The sequence below is a fragment of the Triplophysa rosa genome, linkage group LG25 (genome assembly GCF_024868665.1).
Source record: "Triplophysa rosa linkage group LG25, Trosa_1v2, whole genome shotgun sequence".
Classification (NCBI taxonomy): Eukaryota; Metazoa; Chordata; class Actinopteri; order Cypriniformes; family Nemacheilidae; genus Triplophysa; species Triplophysa rosa.
In genome coordinates, this window is record NC_079914.1 from 529019 (window position 1) to 556002 (window position 26984).

A 26984-nucleotide genomic window follows, 5' to 3' on the forward strand; every position below is an offset into this window, starting at 1 on the left:
GGAAATAATAGGCTGCTCCAGTCTCACCAGGTTTAATGCGGAACTTAATGTTTTGGTACACAGTTGGTGGCACAGGATACAATCTTCTCAGTGCTCTACCTATATCCGTGCTTACTCTAGCAAATGGTGTTTCATTTAAATCAGTGGTGGTTTTGGCATCTAGTTCCAGATTTTGCATCTGTGATGCTGTTAATATCTGTCCTAACAGACATCTTAGGTCACCCAAAGCCAACTCAGTGCCATGGCTGAGCGCTGTCAGCTTACTCAACCATCTGCTGCCCCCTGAAGTAATAGGTGGCATTTTACTTGCTATCGCTGTCATGTCACTGTGTGACCATGGTTGGTACAGGCGATTCCCTCCTGCTCTCACCACTAAGGGTGCCTGGATTTGGGGCATAAACAGTTGGTGCTGTGGGCCATATTCAAAAATGTCTTCATTCCTTTGGTTGTTCTTATCTGCACTTCTTACTCTCTTTGCTATTGGCTCCTCCATCGTCATGTTTCCATCAATTCTAATTTTTATCTGCTCTGTAGTTCTTGATTGGACGTTAGGGGTTGATGTTTGTTTTGGTTTTTTCCCTCTAGCCTTACTTCTAGGCCCTTCCTCTTTTACTTCCTGAATGCTTTCACTATCACTCTCATGCTCGCTTTCCTCAGATTCCTCCCGCTCATGTCTTGTCTTCTCCATGGTATCTAGAACTTGTTGTGCTATTTCTATCGTGTTATCTACCTCTCCCTTCATGTCCTTTTTCAATTCTTTAAATTCCTCTCTTAACTCTTGCATGCCCTTACTCCATGGTTCTATGTCAACTTCCATTTCTCCTCCTCTAATTGTCATCACTACTTGCTGGTTAGGCGGTTCATATGGCGGGGGATGGCTTAATGACGGATAGATCAGAAGGTTGCGTGTTCAAATCACGTCGGGGTCACCAATTGTTGGACTTTAGAGGCAGTCCTGCATGTTCAGAATTCAAAGAGAAACTTTTAAGTTCAAAAACTGAAGTTTATTTATCAGATGTAAAAGAGTAACAAAGCTTTGGGTTGTCAGACGATCTCCTCACTCCACCACAAGCCAACAACCCAGATTATTCAAAAACACACATATTTATTCAGTATTTGACGTCGTTCTCATCTTCTGACTCCTCCTTTGTCTCTAGGGAGTATTGCTCCTTGGCAACCAATCACCGTGCACCACGTTTATCTGACTCCGCCCTTCTGTGTTAGTTCCTGCAAAACAACATCTTTTGCAACGCATCTTTTGCACCCTGCGGTCAGTTGCTAGTTTTAGGAAGTGTTCCCTAGAGACAGTTTCATGTAGCAAGACAACATGTCAAAATACTTCCAAAAAAAACCTCAATCATCTAATGCTTTAATTATGCAGCGTTGTTTCTTAATCCTATGATTCAATAAAACACATCAAAACTCATGATTATACTTAAAACATATGCAGTGGATTAATTCATAACATTCCTTCTCTGTGTGACTCTTTGGGGGTATGTGTGTGCTGGCTTAGAACACTGTTTCTGCACGTACACACAAAGCTTGTTCCTCTTTTGTGGTTTCGCTCGGCTTGTCACACACACACTGAGTAAAATAGCAAGCACATGATAAAAGCACACATCTTAATGATTTAATGAAAGAAAACACTTATTGATTATATTGGTAATTAAATCATACTTCTAACTGAATAATATTTCCACAATGTGTAGTGTTTTTAAAATCTAACTATGGTCTGTATAACTATATGACGTACAAAAAATGTGAGCTCAAAAATGACTTTGAGAAAGTTTTTTATTATTTAGATTATTTGAACAAGCTCTTGCAGACCGAACAAAAAACCCGTCAATAAAGCAGACTGCACATGATATTACAAAGACCATACTGTTACGTCCTAGACGTATATATGTTTGTGTACATATTTTATTGGGTGAATATTGTGTCTAACATTATCTTGTTAGTGTGGCATTTGTTGCTGTGTGTCTCTCTCTCCCCCTCTCTTCCGCGTGTCTCTCTCTCTGCCGCTCTCTCCATCTAATTAGCGGACAACTACCTGCACCTGTTTCCCAGACTGCCTGACCTGACTGTTCCTGGCATAAAAGAACAACTTCACGCCAGCGAGAGGGAGAGAGCGAGAGATGTCCTTGTTGGTGTGAACTTCGACATGTTGTAGAGTTTAAAAAGTTACTCGTTATGGTGTTGTGTTGGCACCCTATTTAACCCACCAAAACGAAGTGTTCCGGTATTGGTAGGGAACGGGCTCCTTTTCTTTTTTTTCTTTTGATCTTTTCTCCTGTTTGGCCACAGAGAGGGAGGAAGGGCAGCGACGTGTCTTTATTTTTGCCTAAAGGCCTCTTTGATTTTTTTTTTTGAAGGTAAGCCAGTATCTACTAAAAAACAGAGAGTTTTTTTCTTTGTTTGTTATTTTGAATGGGCCCGCTCCTAAGGTAATAATTATTTTCAAACTGACTAATTTCTTTGTCTTAACTGACACACAAAAAAATATAATAAACCGGCATCATAGAAATGCCTTAAAAACGAACTTATTGTTGTGATTTTTGAGACGAGATTGCTTTCAATTTTATCATTCTTTTTGTACGTCCTCTCATACCCCTACATTTAAACTGGGGACGTAACAATACATAAACACTTAGGTCGGTATATGTTAGTTATCATGTTTGTTTTTTGCAATGTTTTTATTAAGGAAAAAAATAGGTAAATGCTCGTGCAAGTGTTTATCCTGTTAAAAGTTAAGGTACTGTATCTGCAGAGAAACTCGAGTTTCTCCGCTACGTGGAACAGCAAAGTGTTTTAGGTTGCTGAGCGATCATGTTTATTGAGGCGATTTGTATTTTTATGTTGATCATTTTGATATTGTGATGAATTTAGATTGAGTCATTGCAAACTGCATTTAAGCAGACAGCGCTATTTTCTCGTCTTGAGTTTCAGTTTGGTGAAAGGACGTATCATGCATCTATGTATGATTTAGCTAAATACAATTTTTTTTTAGTTTTCTAATAACTGGCGAACGCGCTTAACTTAACAACAATATGGCAATTTTCCGGGATCATCTCTGTGAAAGGCATTAATGATGTACGACTCGCATTGACGGGTGAATATCTGATCTGCCTGTTTACATGACAGTCACATTGGCACATATCTGATTTATTTCCACATATGAATGAGGCCTGAAACTGATCTCGAAATATCCAAATGCATGCGCTTTTTTCCTGTTTACACTATCGTGGGTCATATCCGATCTGTCACATTGGAGGAAAAAATCGGAGTTGGGTCACATTTAACTGGCAGTGTAAACAGGGCCTGAGTAACTCTGATCATGCTGAGAACAGTTTTCTTTTACTAGAGATAGGCCATAAACACCTTAAGCAAAATCCAACCGAAGCAGGTAGATTATTAAAAAAAGTTATACAAGACTGCTCTTGGCGTATGCAGTTGATGGCAAAACTGCTCAATTTAAAACCTTTGTTGCATGTGCAGTAGGGGTGTTACGGTCCAAAGGACTTCGGTGTTAGGTTCAGAATTTTGGTAAGGTTCAGTATGTGCTAGGGGAAAAAGGACTGTCAAATCTGTTCAGCACAAAGACTTGAACAAGAACTCAATATATGCGTCATGTCTAGTGTGTTTGAGTCTTACTACAGTAAATATTAAAGTATACAGTGTTTACAACAGTTTATCAATTTACTACAGCAGATATAGTACAATACAGTATTTTTTCATCTGGTGGTTGATTTTTGCACATAGGTTTGGCGAATCCCACAGATGCATTTACTGTCTTCTATGGAGAGAAAAACCCCTGGTGTGAGTATCACATTGATTTAGTATGTGAATTCAAGTGAGTGTGTAATAATAGACTGTTGTGTCAAATCTGTCCTGCAGGGATTACAGTGAGCTGTCCAGGCAGTCCAGGTCATGGCTCCAGGTTTGTGGAGAACACAGCTGCAGAAAAACTGGTGAGTGTGTTCGAGCTATAAACTGGGGTGTGTTTCTCAAAAGCATTGGTAGCTGCCCAAATTCCTTTAAACTCTGTTGGTATTAACAGAACAGAAACACGCCCCAGATCACTGTTATCTGAAGCCATACTCTTTCTGTCATGACACAGAGGCAGAGGTTCAATTGTGAGGAAAACAAGGCTTTATTAAAACAAGAGTTCAAGACAGTCAATGGGGGTGAAGGATGGCACCACTGGCAGCAACGATCTGTTGATTCTGATGCGTGATCTGTTGTTTCTGATGCGTGTCTGTCTTTGCTATGTCCACAGCGTCGCGTTATAAATTCCTTCTTGGAGTTCAGAGAGAAGGAGAAAAAGCGGTAAGTGCAGCTAAGACATTTTTATTGTTTCACTTAAACATGATAATATTCCTATACACCTGTTTGTGTCTCTTTTAGGCTGAACACCAATGAGTGTTTCACACTTGGTGATGTCACAACTGTTAACATGACAATGTTGAAAGGGGGAGTGGCTTACAATGTAGTTCCAGCAGAAATGGATGTCAGCTTTGATTTGAGAATCCCGCCCACTGTGGACCTGCAGGTCTGTTTCTGCACCTTTAAGCAGCCAGTTAATTTTGCACTTGTGTTATTTACTTCATGTTGTCTAAAATATTTTAACCATGAACTTGTGCTTAACTCATTTGTAGTAGTGTTGAGGTTACACCAGGTACACACCACGTAAAACATATCAGTCAACCGATGAACTGTTCCCAGAAACCGACTCAAAGCTCTAGGGAGAAAATGAAGTGTCACTGAAATTTCTAATGTCTCATTCTGTAGGAGTTTGAAGAACAGATAAAAGCTTGGTGTAAGGAGGCTGGTGAGGGCGTGACATACAAATTTGCGCAGGTGAGTTCATCTTGTGCGTTTCCTACTGGCCTGACCCAACATCTGCTCTTTTCATTTGTCTATTGGGACTTACACTGTGTCTACATCGGACGCTAGCGGCGCGACCGCATTCCAGTGTGGACAAAATATAAAATTATAATAGGTTCTAATGGGTTCTATTGTCTTTTGTTGTGTCGCGTCCCGTCCTGCGTAGACATGGTGTTACTGAATTAGGTGATCTACCTCTCACATTAGGCACAATGTTTATTATTATTGTGTAATTCAATAAATGCAGATATCAAATTAATATCAATTGGAAGAGATCATTTTGATAAATGTTGATAAAGACGATCTGATGATACAACGGCAGAATGGATAAATCAACTAGCTAATACTGTTAAAGCATAGCATGCAGAAACAAATGTGCATCTTTAATTTAATGAAACCAAGTGCTTGCTAATACCGCACAGCATCATTTCAAGTTCTCTTTCAAAGACAAACACATAGATAAGTACAGGAAAACCATCTGTCTGACTCTCAATGTCTGTATGATAGAGGCAGATTGTCCAAATGATTTTAAATGTGTTGTTTGTTTCTACTCTTCAGAAACACATGGACCAGAATTTGACGTCCACAGAGGAGAGCAACCCCTGGTGGAACGCATTTGGCTCAACCTGCAAAGCCATGTGAGAGACTATCTAGAAATGTACATTTCTGTGTTTCTGAGTCCAGCACATGCAGACATATAACTTTATATGTGTCATGACAGGAATATGACTCTGAAAAAGGAAATCTTCCCTGCTGCCACAGATAGTCGCTTCATGAGGGAGGTAAATCAGTTTCCACATTAGCATCAGTAACTTGTTACTCCATTAGCAGCCACTGCCACCAAATGCTTTTTATATATGAAATGTTATTTAGGAGCGTCTAACACTGCTGTGGAGGAGTAATGACCACTCCAAACCATTTTAGCCTGGTGATATTTGTAGGCTTTCAATTTGCTTGTTTCAGGTCCTGCCACATATGAATAACAGTTAACGGGTTAGCTCAAAGATTTGTCAATGACACAACCCTTCTAAGATCAACACACCAAAGTTAGCTCCTGCTTAAATGATTAGTTCTGTTCTAGATTAGTACTGTTTTGGTGAGAATAATAAAAGGCCTCATGATATATCCACCCACAATGCATGTAGTGTTACTAGGACTTCTCATTTTAATTTTTTGGTGACTCAAATGTATTGCTCATTAAAGGAATAGTTCACTTTAAAAAAGGTGAATTAATAATAATTCACTCACCCACATGTCATACAAGCTGTCCGTGTGTTTATTTCTTCTGTCAAAAACAAATTAAGGCTTTTGAGGAAGGCTTTCATGAGTTCTTCATTTAATGCACTTCAACGGGGGGCTGTTGGTTAAGGTTCAAATTTCAGTTTCATCGCAGCTTCAAAAGGCACTACACGACACCAGCTGATGAATAAGGGTGTTGTCTAGTGAAACGTTTTCCAAGAAAACTAAACAATTATATACTTTTTAAACATAAATATACGGCTTGCACTGCTTCTGTGAGCATGTCCACGACGTCTGTATTGCACAATAACGTTGGAAATGTTACGCGTGATGTAGATTTAAAAAAAAGATCCCTGATATGCACACAAACTGTCAAATTTAAAACAATAATCTTGAATAAAGACGTATAATGTGTCATTCAATATCCAAGAACATTTGAACAGTCTTCTACTTTCCTCTAAAGCCTCAATTTGTTTTCGACAGAAGAAATAAACACACAGATGGCTTGTATGACATGTCGGTGAGTGAATTATCATGATTTTTTTAAGTGAACTACTCCTTTAATTAAATTACAATGGATGGAGTGTCTGCCAGTCATGACAAACAAATGTGTCCTTTTTAGGGGTTTATTTTTCATAATATTCGCAAAGGAACAGCAACATACTGTAGACACCCGTGAAACAAATGCCTATTTCCACAACTTAATTTTTTTAACAAAAGCATTAATCGATCAAAACTCAACGGTGGTTGATTATATTCATCCCCATAATACATAAAGATTACTCGGTAAATGGCAAATGAAATATTAGAATTGAATTGACTATATGCCCACAGGGTGATGACGTACATCCGCTGAAATCTCAGCCAGCTAGGCCACTTCCGCTCTCATAGCGCTGAGGTAATTTGTCACCAGCGATAACGATATGTTTACTATAAAAAAAAAACATCGACAGCGCTACAGCTAAGCATTGTTGAGTGCCTCTGGGATCAAACCTTGAGTAAGTACAAAAGTGAAGTTTTTCTTGTGGATGTAGCTTAAAACGTATAGCTTGAAGCCTTTCCCCTTTTTCGTTGTTGATGTGTGATGTAATGATTGGATAATTTGTCTCACATCGTTGAGTAATCCTAGGTGCATCTTGAAGTGACCGGGTGAAAAATCTTCATTGTTCCCCATGTTCGCTACGTGCACCAGATGTAACTGAGCTGGCTGAGACAAAACGCAGAAGCGATCGTGCATAGTCTATTGTTTACTTATTGGTTTGCTTTCAGATTCAAAATAGTTTTTTTAACTGGCCAATCTCTGCGAAGGCTAAATCATACTTATAACTAATTGCAACATCTATACTGAAATGTGTTGACCAAACAGATGAGCACTGCACTTTGTTAAAGCCAATCATTTTGACTATAAATAAAAAGAACACAATGGTGCATAACACATCGACATACAATGCGGAATGAGAAAATTCATGTTGTGTTTAGTACATGGCTTTCGCATACAGTTGTGTTATTTTAATCTGTTAGTTTATGCTCTGATTGTCCTAAAACATATTCTCGAGGACAACATTTCAAACAGATGATGTCCTGGGTGCGCTGGACCATTCAGAATGCTCTGGGCTTCCTTAAAGAGGCGGGAACTGTAGGGTTTTATCCAGGGAAGGAAGATGACAGCCAGTGATTTGGTGGCAATCCTCTGGATTAGAGCCTGACTGATCTGGGTTTTTTGGGGGCCTGATACCGATATTAGGGAGTAAAAAAGTCAGATATCGATATATCGGCCTATATTCTTTGTCTATTATAGTACAGTACCAGTTAAAGGTTGGGACACATGAATGGGAAGTGCTCTAGAATACAGTATATACATAAACAGAATATTTATACATAAACACATTTTTTTTGCAATGATCACTCAAATGACGTGATCAGTCACTTATGATGACATTACAAAGGCATGGAATGGAGGCGGGGTATTTAACAGTTTAATAATAAACTTTATGCTCCAAAATTAGTTTTTTATTTATTCATCAAAAATTAGACCTATTCGGCAGAAATCATAGGGCCCTTCCAATGGAGCAATGGGGGTGTTACGATATTCAGACTGAACCGAACAATCCGCGATACATCTCCGTCGATACGAAACGCAAAACTCTCATGGTGTACCGCAAACCCTCGCTTTCCCCGGGCCACCGCATGCGTCAGGTGCGTGCTTTTTTCCAGCACTGTTTAGAGCATTCACTTAACAAGCTAAAGCAGCAGTGCAGAAAAGTTGATCACGCTCAATAATGTGATGACAGTGCATTGTTAATGGCCAAAATTCCCAAGGATCGACAGGAAAGAGAAACAAATTCTCATTCTGAAAGCGTCTAAATGATGTCTGTTTGAATGTTCTATGTATGTAACGATGGCATCGTGCTGTCAATCACTCTTTCCTACACCGACTGAATCCTCATGTTATACAATCTACATGTACAGTAAAATGAGCTTCTTGAAGAGTTTTTGCTCATTAATGTATTTAACATTAAATTAATGTATTGCCAATTGTTATTGTTGTACTGTGACAGGCAGCACGTTGGAAATGCTCTCCCTAAACGTGCTGCATCATTTTGCCTTAGTGCTATATCATAAAACTAATGTTTGCCTGATGGATCCCAATATAGCAGAAGTATGCTCTTCCAGGTCCTGTTCTCTGACACTGTCAAATCTAGGGAGCATTACTTTTAAATCTGCTTGTTGAAAGTCCCCTGCTGTGATGTGTACTTGGCCTCAGGTACTTGCTTCGTAGCCAACTAATGGTGTCATGCAGAGCCAAACTAACATTAGAATCCAGTGGAACATACACAGCCGTAACAATAGGTTACTATCGTAACCCCAGTTCTCTGAAACATCGAGTGGCGTGAAGAGATCCACCTATGGGAAGGGCATCCGTACCTGACCTCTGTAGAAGCATCCAATTGCACCAAGTCTGGCTAGACAGACAGGATCGCGCGCCCTATGCCAGGTGAGGACCCGCCCCCTCACCTAATGCATAAAGGCTACTGCACTCGCTACCTTTCCTCAGTGAGCATATTCGCTTCTCGTGCAGCAAGCAGGGCAAACTTGGTGGATCTCTCCACTCGATGTTTCAGAGAACCGGGGTTACGATAGTAACCTATTGTTCTCTATCATCATCTCGTTATGAGATCCACCTATGGGAGAACTGGACAGCTCCCCGGTTGCCCAATACACTCAACGAAGGTCCGCAAGCCAGAAGACGGTCACCCGTGTGGGCGGTGCCAAACACGTCACAAAATAGCAACCCAGGTACATAGAGAGGGAGCTAGATAACCGCTTTACAGGTGACATGCGATAGCATGCACTCATAAGTGATGCTGACAATGGACATAGGAAAAATGTGAGATGCCAAGCGAAAGCCGGTATGTGTAAGAAGTGAGATGCTGAGTGACGTAAGTGCGCTAAGCCTGACCCACCAAGCTATAAAGGGGTTAAAGAAAGCTATGATGAGCCCACCCCTAAAACAGAATGAGCTACCGGGGTCCTGGTAACATCCAGCCGGTAGTATCTGATAAACGAATGAGGAGAAGTCCAACTAGCTGTGGCACAGATGTCCTGTAGCACAGAAACTCCCCTGAACAGAGCCCACGAAGCAGCCATGCCTCTGGTAGAGTGAGCTCTGAGGCCCCCTGGGGGCTGCACTCCCATGGATACATATGCCATAGAAATTGCTTCCACAAGCCAATGAGAGAAGCGTTGTTTGGAAATGGGATTCCCTGTGTGAGAGGGAGCCCAGGAAATGAAGAGCTGATTGCTCTTTCTAAAAGCCTTAGTCCTGTCCATATACGTAACTATATATGTAACCTCTCATCCTCTGCAGAGGGAAAAGGAGGTGGGTGAAAGGCGGACAGCTCTATCACCTCACACGTCACTGCTGGGAAGCATTTAGGCATAAAGGCCGGGTTAGGCCTGAGAAAAACTCTATTTCCACCGAAATAAAATTTTGTGCAAGAAGGATGAACATAGAGTGCATGCATAAAAAAAAGACTCGTTTGGCAGAGGTCAGAGCCAGAAGCAATGCTGTTTTGAAAGACAGATGTTTCAGCGAAATGTCTCCCAAAGGGCCGCCGAGACAGAGCCTCCAGCACCATAGAGAGGTCCCACTCTGGCACAGTTTTAGCAGGCGTGGGAAGAAAGCTCTGTGCGCCCTTCATAAACCTGCGAAGGAGAGGGTGTTGCCCTACAGATGTGCCATCGAATCCGACATGGCACACAGCGATAGCTGCTAAATAGACATTAATAGTGGAAAAGGATCTTCCTTTATCTATTAAGTCCTGCAAAAAGCACAAAATATCAGCAATAGAGCACTGATACGAAATCAACCTGCGCCCATCACACCACTCCTCAAACACGCACCACTTACAGTCATACAAAGACCGCGTAGAAGCGGCTCTAGCATTCGTAATAGTGACGATAACACGAGCAGGAAGCCCAAATGTGTTTGAGTTTGCCCTCTCACTGGCCAGGCCCAGAGAGCCACCCTGTCCGGGTGGGGGTGGTAGATTTTCCCGTTCGCCTGGGACAGGAGGTCCGTGCGTAATGGGAGGGGCCATGGCTGAGCATATAACAGAGGAGAAATCTCCGCCATCCATGGTGCTTTGGGCCACCTGGGTGCTATCAGGAGAAGAGACAAGTTCTGATCTCTCACCCTGGCCAGGGTAGGCAGTATCAAGCAGAGAGGAGTGAACGCATAGAGCAGCACTCGTGGCCACGAATGGGCCAGCGCATCCACACCGAGGGGTGCGTCCTCGTCCCGTAGCGAGGAGGCGAAGAGATCTGTGGCCGCTTGGCCGAATCTCTGCCACAGCAGGCCCACTACCTGAGGGTGGAGACGCCAATCTCCATAGAGTGGATTCCTCCTCGATAGAAGGTCCGCTCCCCTGTTCAGAACGCCCGGAACATGGGTGGCTTGTACGGATAGAAAATGTTGCCTGCTACATACCACAGCTTCTGAGCCAGAGCATGGAGCTTGGAGGAATGCATGCCCCCCTGGCGATTTATTTATGCTACTGCAGTGGTGTGGCCGCTGCGTATCCGCACATGATGTCCCTGGAGGTGGGGCAAAAAATGCCTCAGAGCCTTCCAAACAGAGAGGAGCTCCAAATAGTTTATATGGGCTAAGTGAAGAGTGTTTGGCCACACACCGTTCACTGTTCTGCCCTCTTGTGTGGCTCCCCATCCTGTTAAGGATGCATACATCGTAACCACTTTCCGCAACATGATCACTCCTAGAGGCGTTCCATGAGCGTAAAACTCCGTCTTCCTCCAGTGGTGCAGCGCTGTTAAGCACGTGCGCGTCACTGTAATGGTGCGACAGAGATCGTGCAAGGGGCTGAGGGGGAGAGATAGGACCCACTCTCAAGCAGATCATTGCGCCGGCGGCCTTGGTTCCTTGCTGTTTGGCGGCCGAAGGAGTTCTCCCTGGTGGATCCAGCTCTTCCGGTGAGGTCGTTCGTGTGGAATCGTGCCTCTCCCTCCGGGGTTGTTCAAGCAGATTACCATATTCTCCCTCTGGGGTTGTTCAAGCGGATTACCAGTTTCTCCCTCTGGGGTTGTTCAAGCGGATTACCAGATTCTCCCTCCGGAGTTGTTCAAGCGGATTACCAGTTTCTCCCTCCGGGGTTGTTCATGCGGATTACCAGATTCTCCCTCCGGGGTTGTTCAAGCGGATTACCAGTTCTCCCTCCGGGGTTGTTCAAGCGGTTTACCATATTCTCCCTCCGGGGTTGTTCAAGCGGTTTACCAGATTCCCCCCTCAGGGGGTGTGCTACGGAACCTCTCGTGACTCTCCCCGTGAGATCGGTCCTTTGGACCCCACCCAGACTCTCAAAACTTTCCCCTTGCTTCTTCCCCCCAGCCGAGCGCTCGAGCCCCGTTCCCTTTTGGTTGACTGGTCTGTTTGAGTGTAATTGTGTTATTCTGCTGTTTTGTTATTAAAACTATTATTTTGTGACCCTGCATTTGACTCCCGTCCTTCTGGCGTTACAATATGCTTATGTGGAAAAAAGCATCTTTCAGATCGACTGATGTGAACCAGTCGTTCTGATGAATTGAACGAGAGAGTGCCGTGCATTAACATTCTGAAATTGTATGTCCTTAAGTGTTTGTTCAACACTCTGAGATCCAGAATAGGACGAATGGAGCCGTCCTTTTTCGGGACTAAGAAATAACGAGAATAAAACCCCTGGTTGTACAGATGCGAGGGTATCACCCGTACCGCCCCCTTCTCGAAAAGGGAGGAAATCTTGTCTTTCAGAACGTGAGAGGACCTCTCTTCCGTGTGAGAAGAGAGGATTCCGCTGAAGCGCAGGTTTTTTTTTTGGCAAACTGGAGCCTATTGCCATCATAAAGGTGTGGATAACCCAATTGGGGGCCGACACAGACTGCCAAGCTGTCGCATGAGCGCTGAGAGTACCCACGCGCGTAGGGGATATACACGGAGCTGCCAGACTGCTCATTCGTGGTGCAATGGCGCCATCTAGTGGACAGACTGGCGGTGACATGTAGGACATCGGAGAAACGGCTGCAGCGAGCAGAGCGTTTACTCTTGGTGTTTGGTTTTGATTCCGATTTTTTATTTTTGAAACACACAGCGTAGCCGAAGCTTTTATTGAGTGTATGAGGGGTGATTTGTGCAAACTGTGAAGAGGCTTTGGTTGAGCACTTTTCAACACCGGCAGCGCACTTGTCACCGATGATTTTCCCTCTAGCTCTGGGACAGGGAGCTGGTGAGGGTGATAGTGTATGGGGAACACCTGAACTTGTGGCATGTGAGGGTGGGCACCCGAACACAGAAAAAGGGGCCCTTGGGTTGAGAACTTTCTCATCTTGGGTAAAGGGGGAAGAAAACTCAAACTTACGTCCAATGGGCTGGGCGCCAGTGAACCTGGACCAAGAAGCCCCAGAAGGGGCATATCAGGTATGCCTTTTTCGTTTGCCATCCGAAGTGGTGGGGTTAGGGGGCTTCTTTGCTGCGGCTGCAGCATAAGATGACTTACCCCAGGTCTTAGGTGGCTGGTTAGTCTGCTGGCTGGGTTGCCTGTTACGGGGCTTGTGTTTGGCCACATTATCAAATGGCTGATTTGAGGCGGGGGACGAGAGGGAGCCTGGCGTGGAGCAGTCTTCTTAGGCAAGCACAGTTTAAACCCCTCATCCTCCTTCTTATCATCGCAGCGCTGCTGCATTAGGGCAACCGCCGGACCGAAGAGAGCCTGGCCAGGCTCCACCGGGGCTCCTGCAATGCGCCTTTTCTCACTGTCGGGCAGACCAGAGAGATTTAGCCACAGGGCGCGATGGGGAACCTTTATCCAGGTGCTTACCCATGTCTTCCAATAGCTCAGCCTGATAGGCTGAGAGGAGGGAGGAAACATTTAGCGCTCGCACTGACAGAGCAGACGCTGTGTACGAGGTCTGGAAAACCGAAGCCGTAAAGCGGTCCATCTTGTTAGGGAGTGTTGGCTTGGGGGGAGCCAGAAGACCTCCCTGAGAGGGGCTGAGGTGTCTAACGATGGACGGCTCGATAGCGGGAGGATCACCCAAACCGAGCGATGCCATATTCTTAACCTCCAGACCTGTTAAGCCATGCTTCAGGTCGAGCGGGTCATTCCAAAAATGGCACATGTGCTTTAGCGCACGCGGGGACAATCGGCAAGAGCTGTTTCCGTGGACCGGCCGGAGGGCCGAGGAGTTTGCCATCGTAGATGTCCCTCTCCTGATCGGCGGTATTCTGGAGAGCCGGCCAATCGATGGTGAGCCGGGCGGCCGCTCGCTCACACACCTCGTGGAGCATCGCGTGCGGTTGTGCAGCCACGCCACTAGCCAGAGTAGCCTGGGTGGACGGGATGATGTCCTCGTCCTCCGAACCATCGAGTAAAGAGGGATCTTCACCTGAGCCGGCAGGCTCACCATGAAACTACGAAACCCCAGATAGGATATCATCGAGTAAGCTCTCATCAACCTGGTCGGCCCAACTGAGAGCTGGCAGACTCTGGGAGGCCCCCAGAGCTGCCCCACACTTGACCGCTTCAGCATCCGAGTCGCACTGTTCTTCGACGCCCTGGGTGGAGGCAATCTTAAGCCGGCGCCTGAGAAGCTTCTTAGGCAGGGCCAGGCAATGGCTGCAGTTTTCCGGCAGCGAAAGTGCTTCCTCGGCATGTTTAAACCTCATACACGCGAGGCAATAGGGATGGGTATCCCTTGCGGCGATAAGGGAGACGCAGGCGGCAGGGCATGCATGCGACTGCGGGTCCAATGGGGGAGCAGATCGTTTATCCATGCGGAGAAACAGGCCGGCAGCCTGGTAACAGAAAAGATGGCGAGCATGGGTGGCAAGCCGACCAATCGAAGATAAATAGCAACCAACCGTAAAATCCTGACAACACGCCTGGATTGTTGATCGGAGATATGTCCTTCTGTAGGCCAAGTGAAGTCAGACAAGCACAGTAAAGCTGCATAGCTAAGAGGTCGCGAGAAGCAAATGTCAACTGAGGAAAGGTAGCGCGTATAGTAGCCTTTATGCATTAGGTGAGGGGGCGGGTCCCCACCTGGCATAGGGCGCGCGCTCCAGTCTGTCTTGCCAGACTTGGTGCAATTGGATGCTTCTACAGAGGTCAGGTACGGATGCCCTTCCCATAGGTGGATCTCGTAATGAGATGATGATAGAGAACCATAACAACATTAAACCCGTGCGGAAGGGAAATCTTCTGCATTTAAAAGTCACAAATTTCTGAGCATTGTGTTAGCGTCTCAAAGGTCATGGATTTGATTCCAAGTTATAACACATCCTGAAAATGTAGACCTCGTGTACTGAAAGTTGCTTTGCATAAGTTTCTGAAACGTGTGCATTTAAATGGTTGCCTTGCACATCATATTTGGTAAATTGTGTTTCAAGAGTCAGAAATGACTGCTGGTTTTACTCGGGTTGTTTTTTTATTTTTATCAAATTAAAGTTCATCAAACATAACGACGCCTGTGCCCAAGAAAAAAATTCAATTGGATTCATCTGCAGAAGTTTAGCTGTGGCAGGATCTGAAACACATTCATAATACTAATCTCAGTCACTGAGTTTCCATGAATAGTCACTTTTATGAATTCAAGAGATTGTTTTTGAATATCAGATGACATTGTAAAGCAAAAACTCTGCTCAGTTTTTTTACGAAATCACACAGAACAGAAGTTATTTAATGTCAAATGGCATTAATCAATGAAATGTTATGTGTGATTTGGTCATTTATTTGTAGTTTTTTTCCATAATACGTTTAATCTTTTATGTATGTATTTATGATATGATATGTAACAGGTGAGCTCATATTAGTGTTGTAATCTTGTTGTGAATTTGCAGTGATTTGGCCAGTAGCGTACTGTAATTATGGAGTTACATTTTTTTCAGTTGGGTCTTCCAGCCATTGGATTTTCCCCGATGAACTGCACTCCCATCCTCCTGCACGATCATAATGAATACCTGAATGAGCGTGTATTTCTACAGGGCATTCAGGTGTATGAGAGACTCGTGCCTGCCCTCGCCAGTGTGCCACCTCTGAGCGGAGACGAATAAATACTCGACACTCACTGCTTAAAAATCAACGCATCGCTTACAGCGCTGCTTCTCCTCACAGCTTTTAGTAGGTGCTGACTTTTGCACATATCAATAAATGTATCTGCCGTAACACCAAAGATTGGGGCAAACCCATGTATTAAACCTCACAATCTTACAATTGCTTGAATTAACTCAGGGGATTGTTTTTTGATGTCTTAATTGTATATGCTTTTAAGTCTTATGTGTTACCTTTACATCTGGGTTGAGTGATGAATTCATCTATTTTATGCTAATATTAGACTGTTGTTTTAATCACTGTAGAATTAAGCATTTTATGTTTATCTAATGACTTTAGAGATATCTGTGCTTGCCATGGATGCATTATATTCCAATACAAACAATTTTCATGCAAACATATTGTAATTGTTATAATGCTGAAAATGCTTATAGGTATACTGTACCTACTGACTGTGTGATGTAAGTTTTTTTTATTTTGTTAATGTGTCACATGATTGCATTTCATAATACGTTGACATATTGTGTGAACTGGTTCATTAAGAATTGACCAGTTTAGTAATTACACTGGTATTTGTGTCTTTTGATTTCTTTAGATCCGCTTTAAGTAATTTAAGTAAATTCAAGAATAAGGGGTTGGCATGTAATAGTGTTAACTAGTATCGTGTCAAAGTGTATAAAGTGCCTCTATGAAGTATTATACTATTGGTCTTAAGAATATCGCACACAGAATAAACAGAAATACAAGATTGTTATTTTGTGCGTGCTTGAGTGCGTGTGTGATCTTCAGGTAGCCTCAAGGGGGCGCCATATGATTAGTTTCCCACCACTAGAGCATTACCGTGTGCGTTTGTAGAAAACCCTTTTAAGTAGGAAAATGTCAATTAACATTTCGCAATATCTCCATTATTTCTGTGCAGCTATAAAAGTTACGCAAAATCTGTAACAGACTCAAAGAGGTCTTAATATTATTGGAGGACAAAAAGAGTTTCATGGTCACAATTACATTTTAATCCATTTAACCGTTAATCACTAAAAAGGTTAAAACAAAGCCAAATCCCAGGAAATGACACTAAACACCCAGTTGCCCTCTGACATCATTTATATTAATATAGACATTTAAATAGTTAATACGTCAAAATGACACAATAAGATTAATCATCTCTCAAATCCATGTTGAGACGGAGCTCCTCAAGGATGTGTTCTTTCTCCACTGCTATTTTCACTCTACACAAACGAATGCACCTCTACAGACCCTTCTGTCAAACTCCTGAAGTTTGCAGATGACACCACAGTCATTGGCCTTATTCAAGATGGTGATGAATCTGCCTACAGAAAGGAGGTTGCTCAGCTGGCTGCCTGGTGTAGTCAAAACAACCTAGAGCTGAATGCATTCAAGACAGTGGAGATGATAGTGGATTTCAGAAGGAACCCTCCATCACTTCCTCCCCTCACCATCCTGGACAGCACTGTGGATACTGTGGAGTCATTCAGGTTCCTGGGCTCCACCATCTCTCAGGACCTGAAGTGGGAGTCCCACATAGACTCCATTGTAAAGAAGGCCCAGCAGAGGTTATACTTCCTCCGTCAATTGAGGAAGTTCTACCTACCACAGGAGCTACTGACCCAGTTCTACTCAGTGGCCATCCAATCTGTTCTGTGCACTTCAATTACTGTTTGGTATGGCTCGGCCACCAAATCAGACCTACGAAGACTACAACGGACAGTTCGTAGTGCTGAGAAAATTATTGGTGCTCCTCTGCCCACACTTCAGGACCTGTACGATTCCAGAGTGAAAAACAGGGCAAGAAAAATCATCATTGACTCCACACACCCAGCACACAAACTTTTTGATCTGTTGCCCTCTGGCCGGCGCTTTAGAGCACCAAACACCAGGACTTCCAGACACAGAAGCAGCTTCTTCCCCCAGGCAATCTCCCTCCTAAACAGATAACTGCTCCTTAAGAGCAATATTCCACTTCCACTACTCCTATAGTGTGCACTACTGTGCCTTATTATATCTACATCTTATGTATACATGTATATAACACTACCTCTACTTACTAAATTATCCATTTGCACAAGTGTACATACAATCTGTTAATATGTATATTCTACTATTTGCTACACTGTACAATGTCTCTTATATGTTATTACCCCCCATTTTCTGTAAAATAGTCTTTATTTTATATATGCACAATTTAGAATCTTTTAGACTGTAAATCGTATTATATTTTATTGTCATTGTGTTGAATGTCTGTACTAGAAGCTTCCAACACCAAAGAAAATTCCTTGTGTGTGCAAGCACACTTGGCAATAAAGCTCTTCTGATTCTGATTCTGATTCTGAGATGTAAAGTAGGCTATATACACGGCTATTCCTGATGGTGTTTTATAAATGAGGGTGGACTGACATTTATTTGGTTTAATGGATGTGTCCCTGTTTGATTGCATCACTCAAATGTGTTGTCATGTCACAAAGTTTCATTCTCATTTGGAACAATAAAGATATTAAATTATAAGAATAAAAAAATGTTTTTGGACTATTGGGTGAAAAATCATATTTTGTTGGTTACGCAGTTATTTCATAATAACGGTCATTTACTGTCATATGAAGAATTCTTAAATAAATTTCAACTTCCTATATCGACTAAAGAGTATGCAGTTGTCTTTGATGCTATACCCTCTGGATTTATTCAGTTAATCCGTCCTGTTGTTATTGATTTTAATTAGGGCTGTCAAAAGATTAATCGCATCCAGAATAAAAGTTTGTGTTTACATAATATTTATCTGTTTACTGTGCATAATAATTTTGTATATATTAACACATACACATCCATGCATATATTTAAGAAAAATCTAAATATTAATAAACATTTATATATAATTTCAATTATTGGTAAATATAAATAAATACATGTAAATATTTCCTAAATATGTATACTTGTGTATGTGTTTGTATTTATAAATACATAATTAATATGCACAGTACATAGACATATATTATGTAAACACAAACTTTTATTCTTATTTAATATAACTCTTGATTTTACTTTGAAACTACATGGCATTGGTATTAACTCAACTCAACTTTATTTATATAGCGCTTTTACAATTTTCATTGTTACAAAGCAGCTGTGGTTACTGCTGACGATTACTGACAAGAGGTGTGACAACATTTTTCTGAGACGAATAATTTGGTTACAGAGGATACCCTTGGCTAAAAGCATTTGGAGCTCAGTCTTTCATGATATTGAATAGGAGAAAGCTTTTATGATAGGAAGTATTGTGTCACCAATAAGATACGTAAAGTTTCATTTAAAATTATTCACTGTATTTACCCAGTAAACCGGCTTGTTAAAAGATTTAAAAAAGACATTAATATAACCTGTGCTTTTTGTAATATGGATGACGAAACTATGTTGCATCTTTTTTTTTACTGCATTTGTACCAAGTTATTTTGGTTTGACTTTAAGGTATTTTTTTAGGGAGATTTCTGGCATTGACATTGTTTTGGATGCTAAAAATATTTTGTTTTTGTATGACAAACCTTTAGATAAAAAAATATTTTTGCTTAATCTAGTTATTATTTTAGGCAAGTTTCATATTCACAAATGTCAATGGTGTAAAAAGACACCAAACTTTACACATTTTAAATTTGAGCTCTGTCAATATTTTGAAACATTGAAGGGTGTAAGGAACACTAAAGCTAAGAGAACGGTGGACTATTGTAAAGCCTTGAATTTAATTTTTTTTAGACTTTTTATTATTATTTATGTTGTATGTATACAATGTAGTTTTCATTATCTTTTTCTCTTTTATACTATGTTGTTGTTGTTATTATTGTTGTTTTTGTATTTGTTGTTGTTAATTAAGCATCAATAAAAAAATCACACGCTTCAGCGATTAAATAAATCGGAGTCCGTTCAAAACAGCGCAGCAGCGTCTCTACCGGCCACCGCCGCGCACTTGCGCAGGTCGCGTGTAAAGCCCCGCCCCTGAGCGGAGCAAATCTGTGTCTGTGAGCTGAGATGAGATGTGCGCGGGCTGAAAGCCGTTCGTCCGGAGCGTGTGCATGAACACTGAGGTCCACGAACATCCCGGTCCTGCTGAAGAGTCTCTTCGACGATGGCCGCGGCTGTGGAGAGAGGAGGTGTCCGGGCCGCCTTAACGAACCCGGGTGTCTGTGCACCCGCAGCCGCTCCCGCTGCGCCCGGAGCCGTGGGTTCGGGCTCCGGTTCGGGGGGTTCGGCTCCCATCATGCCCGTGCCAATGAATCTGTTCGCAACGTGGGAAATTGACCGCTCATCTCCGAGCTGCGTGCCGAGGTACACCACCACTAATGCTGTCGTGTAGATGTGTGCATCAGTAAAGCTTCAATGTCTCGTGAAACACGCATGCATCGGTTTGTTTACATGCGTTTATTTCTGCGCATGCAACTTATCGGCATGTCACAGTAAAACGCAAGCTGGGACGCAGTGAGTGTTGTTATGGCGATTGCGAACATAAACACATTAGACCATAAATATGTGCATAAAAGCATAATAATAAACCAAGAGAAAAGTCATCATTGGACTAGACTTTTGCATGTTTTCTTGTTAAATGTGAGCGTTTGCAAACACGGAAACAAAAATAAGCGCACAGACATTAGTTGATGTCTCTTCATCATTACATGTGTCTCATACTGAAGTGTAAAGCTTTGGCTGACCTGAAAACAGACACTGACGGCCTTCTGTTGCTTCTGTTTTCTCATGCTGGTTTCTGCATTAGTGACCCAGTTAAATATCAGTCACCCGTGCGTGCCTGTTTCATCATATTGCAGTAGAACTCATTTCTGTCGTTTTGTGTTCAACATGGATTGGAAAAACAGTAGGCTACATGGGAGTTTAAGCGATGGGGATGTAACCAATACATTCAGATCAATGCAAATGTGTGCTTGTTGTGATAAGCATGAATGTCATTTTGTTTATAGGAACACAAGCTCTTATGATTGATGCTTACAGTTAGAAGCTGCATACAGTATACCATACGTACAGAAGTGATATTGACTGTTATAAATGCTGTATTACATGACTATAATTGTGGCATGTTTCTAGAAAAAACACTTATTTTTAGAGGGCAAATGTTATGTTTGAATGTGTTCATGGAAGAATCATTCTGCTTTTGAACAGCTTGGGGTTTTCTTGTAGTCTGGTATAGAAAATACATCTGTCGTGCACTTTTGCATCTGCCGTATGACAGTTGCTCGCATCTCCATCAGACATTGCATGTGTGAACTGCTGTATGTAATAATATCAATGTTTATTTCTATAGCGCTCTTTCTTCACAATGTGCATTGAACAGAAATAAGAAAAAAGTGTTGAGCGGAAACCTTTGTGTTTCTTTCATCGTTGTTCTTTTGGAAGTGGTAGTACATTGAGTAGTTGTGGTGGCTTGTTGATGTTCAGCGGGAGATCAGGAGAAGCTCATGGGACGAGATTCATCAGTGTGACTCACATGTGTGTCTCGTTGGCTGTGATGAGAATAGATGAGGCGTCCCACAGGTATCTCTGTATCTCAGCGCTTCAGGGGCTGCTGGACACACCCAAATCATCGGAAAGAAATTCTGAATCTGAGTCAGGATCAAATCTGTATAAAGTTTTTTTTACGACATTCAAATGTGTGTAGTGAAAATTTTACCATAATATCATGTACTAAATAGTGTATCCCATCTGAAAGGCTTTTACCTGTGTTGGTGAAGTATTATGACTGCCACAGAGTTTTGCTCATTGTATAATAAATTAACTCCTGTGTGCCCTTAGATCTTTAAAAACATGACTCAAATGCATACATAAAAAGCTTTTGTATAAATCCTATGTAGTCAGTGTTGCCAACTACTGTAAATGGAAAAAGATTTAGAAAATTCTAGGCAAGGGGTGGCTACCTTGAAGAAAAGTTTGGATCTCTTTTGAATGCTTTTCATGACAAGACTTAGCTTGTGATAGATAAGCTTAGTGGGTGTCTATAATATATCCAGGTTGATACTGTATATGAAAGTTCTTTAAAAGTGTTCTTATCACTGATATTTTAATATTAAAACGGAATGAAACAGCAAAAATGAAAACATCTTGAAAGGTTAACTGATTGCCTCAAATATCAGTATAATATCAGGGGCGCAGGAGACATTTTCAAAGTGTGGGCAAAAGCCAAGATAGTAAAATCAGATTTCCCGATTTTGGACCACCACTTCTTGCCAACTGTCAGACCTCCGTCATATTTTAAACTTGTCTGATCATCATTAAAATAATATTGATTAGGGCTGTCACGATTATGAAATTTGACTGGCGATTAATTGTCTAATAAATCATTGCGATATGACGATTAATTGTCTGTTTTAGGGCTTTGACATTTAATTATCATTCATTTTTTATTCGGCTTTGAAACAACTATGTTCTGAATATAAGACTATGTTTTATTTTCTCTTAAAAAAATGGGATCATCATATATTTAAGGTCTATAATACATCAACAATACAGCTGCCAAATACGTGTAAAACGAGTTTGATCAGGGGTGAATTGAAGCCCCCATTAAAATGCTATCAGTTATAGAAATGCTTCTAGTCTCTTTTTTTTCACTTGCAAGACTACAATAAAATGTTACCTCTATGTTAATAAAATTTTGATAGGCTGGTTTACACTTTGAGATTAGCTTGCATAATATTAAATTGTACTACAGGTTTTTTATGGTACATGCTCATATGGAGCGAATATGTGTTTTTCTGTGTCTTTGGTGTGTTTTAAGTTGCCCTTCCATGTATTATACATGTAAAATTGCAAAATTTAAAGTGTCGGAGCAAAGATGCATTCTATCTAAAAGCGAATGCTCACCCAGACCTGCCTGAAACGCCTCGTGTAACCACACCCCCACAAATCCACGTCAGTTCGTGGTATCATTTGACTAAGACCGCCCAAATGTATAGCAAGTACGGTGGGCATACCTGTCAGTACAATTGCTTTGGAACCTGATGTTCCAAATATGGTAAGAGGCATTACATTTCTTCACACGCTTGCAGTATTCGACGCACTAGTTAACTGGCCAATCATAGCACACCTCGCTTTTCAGATCTGCGCGTTTCAGAGAGGCGGGGCAGAGAGGAGATACAAACATACACGGTATGTGGAAAATACAGCGTTTTTGGAACTTAAAGATGCAGTGAACTGGCCGTTTTTATTGTTTTATACTATTGTCTGATGTCTACTTATGACGTTCGCGTGGTTTTTACATTCGAAAACATCAAAATCAATAAGTAATAGGCTATTTTCTACCCTGGTTTTGAGGCCGTCTGGAGAAATGCTCGGTTTTTAAGGGCGGACTCGAGTCCGGACTCGAGACGTTTTTTATGGTCTCGGACTTGTCTTGGACTCGTTGGTATTTGAACTCGGACTTGGTCATTGGTCTCGCAAATGTTCTAGTCGGTCTCGTCCGAGTCCAGCGATATATGTTTTATTTTCTCCTTCAAAACAAAACATTGATAGAGCAATATTCTTGTGATCCGAAAACTGTTGCCGACTCTCGACTCTAGAACGAGAGCTGCGCTTGCTCATAAGTTCTCTTTTCACACAGCAGTTCAGTTCAGTGTGTGCTGTTGTTGTAATTAAATAACTCCGGTATATTGGTTCAAGTCCGCGGGACTGTCATGCACGCCAGAAAGTGAATAACTGAATTAATTTGTGGATAATATTAAGTGTTTACGGGAGACGTTAAACGGGAACGATTCATCTGAACTGGTTCGACCGGTTCACTAAAAAGAAAGAACCGGTTCGAATGAACGATTCGTCCGCGGCGCGAACCAGCATCAATCATTCATCAGGCACGATGTCAGCGAGCAGCGGCATAATACAGATTGGTTTTACAAACCATAATAAATGTATCGACAGTGCGCTTAAAAGGAAACTTTTTGCACCAAAACTTTCCCCGAAACATGTGGGACAACATCCAATTTCACAAGACACCTGCAAAGGCATCACAAAGAGAGGTAAGTTAATGCCATGTTTCAGAGTTAGCATTGCATTTGAGTATTTTAGAAAGTTTGGAAAGTAGGGCTTGAAGATAAGATTGATTGTATTTTTATTGTCATTGTGATGAACATGTTATTTAAGGATGGGCACCGACGTGCTTATGAACGAGCCGTGGAGCCTGTGCTCTTTCTAGCGGCTCCTCTATCGAACACACACGTGCACGGGCAGGCGCGCACACACACGCACAAAAGTGTTCATTGCTGCACAACCTTGCTGTTAGGAGGGCTGATAAAAAAGTTCCTTAAAGTAATAAACAGTTACACTTCGGCTTTGTGACTTTAGTGCTATACCTATATAGTAAAAATAAAATGACCTTATTTTATCTGCTTTTTGATCATTACAAACAATAATGAAAATGATTATCTTAGAATAGAAGATATGCGGTCTCTTGCATCACATAAATTATCAATAGTTAAGTATGTGGTCTTGTAGTCATGATTTTTTTCTGTCTCTCTTGACTGTCTCAATTGGACTCGGTCTTGACTTGGACTCGAACCTCTCTGGACTCGGACTTGACTTGGACTCGAACCTCTTTGGACTCGGACTTGACTCGGTCTCGACTAGTCCTGGTCTTGGACTTGTCTTGGACTCGACAATGGTGGACTTGACTACAGCCCTATATGACCGTACATGTCAGCATTTAAGACCCACGAACCGGACAGAAGATCACCGCGATCGGGGGTCTCAAATGTTATAGTTTTCATGATAAATAAACAAATGGTAGACTCCCGGCCAAAATGACCCAGCACCAGAAATAATATCAAAACACTTCAAAACAGCCTCCATTATTCGCGAACAGTGGATAAAACATCGAAAAATGATATATCAGCCCGCCAAATCACAGAGATGCCGATTACAATTATCACAAATGACTAGAGGTCCCCAGGTAATACTATCAGGGCATATCAAGCGATCTCTAACAAAGCAATAGTGACGCATAGTACAAATATGTTTTACTCACATAAGATTGCTGCGCCATTCCTATCGGATCCAATATTGACGGCACAGCACTGCTTTTTAATTTTAGTCTTTACGCAAAGACTTGTTCAAGGAATCTTTGAAATGAAGCGAACAAACGCTCAATGTTTTCCCCACGTGAGCTGGAAGATCTTTAAAAATTAACTTCAACCACGCATTACTAATGTCGGAAACCGAAGGAAGGTTATGCAGCGACTGTGTTCTTCCACAACCAGGCACTGCACAGTATTTTGCGATCTTTAATGGCATGATGCTCACACTCGCTCTATCTAGTTCCGTGCAGCTTGTGTTCAGTACTGTCATGCGCGAACGAGTGGGCAGGGCTCGAGAAGTAGGCGTTGATATTCTTCTGTGGAGGCGGTGTTCGCTTGAATATGATTCCCTCTTATATAACACAAGCTCGTGTTAAAATTGTGGTCTTAGTTCACTGAACCTTTAAAATCGTTTATACACATTGCATTACATCTAAAACAACCGATGATATTAGTTTTAGCCGTGTCATATGACCCCTTTAAATATTTTAAAGTCCGAGTAAAGTGACATTGAAATATGTGTTCTGAGTTTGTCACCCAACAGAAAAGTGTGTTATTAACCACCCAGCCAAAATCGAATGGAGAAAAAAACTTCCAAGTAAATAAAATAAGTTATCAAAATCTTGGAAAAATAAGCAGGACTCTCTGCTCTCAAACGCTGGGGGTGTGTCCGCTGTTGACGTTGAAGCCACGCCCACTCGCATCGCTCAACCTGAGTCCCCAGCCCAGTAGGCTATACAGTATGTGAATTATGTGAATACGTTTTATGGGAGGATTTGAATTCAGACACGCGTGAGTCAATGTGAACAATATTCATCAATAGATAATTCACGAGCAGGTTAAAGGGTATGCGTATTTGGCGTGCTGCCTGGGGAGAGGGCTCTGAGCCCGGCAGTTTCTTCCGAACTCGGAGTACTCTCCCCATGTCCAGGGAGAAGGCTCCGGGCCCAGTAGTAGCCCGAACCCAGAGTGATAGCAGCCGGCAATGTTCAAAGATAGCATTTGTGCACGGTGGCAGCTTAGAGAGACAGGCTTCATAGGCAGCGTTTCAGAATTCTATTTGAATTATCAACAGTGAACGTCTTTGCTATAACCAATCACATATTTGAAAAATACTCAATACTCATTTCCCGCTAGAAATGCAATCAAAAGTTATTGAAAGTGAAAATTAAACTACAATAGGTGCTAATACTTTACATTTTAAAAGGCGCTCAGGAGTTTTTTGAAAACATGGTTTACTCCTTAGGATTATAATTTAAAACAGACGCTAGCAGCTTCAAAAAAGAAGTCAAGTGTGAACACAGACAGCTTTGTCTACTTGTAGTGGTTCTCTCTTGAGCTGATAAGGTAGATGCTGAGATTGCTGATAGCGAACCAGCCGGGTGGATAATCTGCTCATGCTCGTCTCAAAATTTGTTTGAGTGAGAGCCTGAAAGCGTGTGCGAAAAGCTTACAACCCTGAGCTCGTGATTGAGCAGACACCTGATGCTATAGGCGCTCTAGTGATAGGGGAGGGGCCATGCATGCTCAGACGCTCCATAGCGTCATCGATCCCCCGTTTTAGCCCCGCCCAAAAAATCCTGAACAGAGAATTGGTGAAAAACCGTTTAACTCCACAATTCAGTACTACATAAGTCTTTGTAATGTGTTTCAGCAATACATTTCTAACATCTATAATGCGTTAAGAAACAATTCTCAAAATTCACTTTACCCGGATTTAAAGTAATTTCATTTTAGCTTGATTTGGTGCAGTTCCCAGTCCATTTATCCCATTTATTTATGATATCATGATGTTTGCAGGGCTCCATAATGAGACCAAATGGTACTGGCACATGTGCGACCTACAAATGCAGAATTTCTTCTGGTTGTTATTTCATGTTGAAAACGAGTATATATGGAGCCCACCAGTATAAGCCTTTGTGTGTGAGAGGGGGAGAGTCCCGACTGCTGAAGTGATTAGTCAACTGCACTTATGTTTCTCGCTCTAGAGATGTTTCATCGCCTCTAATGTCACAGCTCAGTCAAAAATGACAAGGCGAACCATTAACACCTTTTCTCCAGAGTTCTCCTCCCTGCCACGGCTACAGTTTCTAAGCGACGCTGTGTTTCCCATTCGTTGTCAGGCCAGTGTTGCTACGTTAGCAACTCTTTTACAATATTTAGCGTCTTTTCAATGCCTTAAGTGATTTTTGTTCAG

At 42.0% G+C, this 26984-nt stretch overlaps 2 protein-coding genes across 5 annotated transcripts in view; both read left to right on the forward strand.

The window, feature by feature from the left end:
• Positions 1–1744: 1744 nt before the first annotated feature.
• On the forward strand, positions 1745–16479 carry LOC130549214 (aminoacylase-1A-like). The gene is made up of 10 exons (XM_057326433.1): positions 1745–1760; positions 2040–2147; positions 3760–3816; positions 3895–3968; positions 4277–4326; positions 4405–4549; positions 4789–4857; positions 5443–5522; positions 5606–5666; positions 15560–16479. Exons 1-10 carry the CDS (start codon positions 1745–1747, stop codon positions 15722–15724), a joined length of 825 nt encoding a protein of 274 aa, XP_057182416.1. The 3' UTR covers positions 15725–16479.
• Positions 16480–19716: 3237 nt separating this feature from the next.
• si:ch211-126j24.1 (phosphofurin acidic cluster sorting protein 2) overlaps positions 19717–26984 on the forward strand; it is a 141115-nt gene continuing 133847 nt past the window's right edge. For 2 of the 4 annotated variants that reach the window (XM_057324927.1, XM_057324928.1), the window contains exon 1: positions 19717–20048. In XM_057324927.1, coding sequence (XP_057180910.1) covers positions 19849–20048 — 200 coding nt within the window. In that variant the 5' untranslated portion in view covers positions 19717–19848. The remainder of the gene's footprint in view (positions 20049–26984) is intronic. The other 2 variants (XM_057324929.1, XM_057324930.1) reach the window with 1 other exon arrangement.

Bases quoted from the DNA above. Each gene is read 5' to 3' on its own strand.
- LOC130549214 (XM_057326433.1), top strand. The intron at 2,148-3,759 runs GTGTGAACTTCG...TTTTGCACATAG, and splicing joins AGCGAGAGATGTCCTTGTTG to GTTTGGCGAATCCCACAGAT. The intron at 4,550-4,788 runs GTCTGTTTCTGC...CTCATTCTGTAG, and splicing joins CGCCCACTGTGGACCTGCAG to GAGTTTGAAGAACAGATAAA.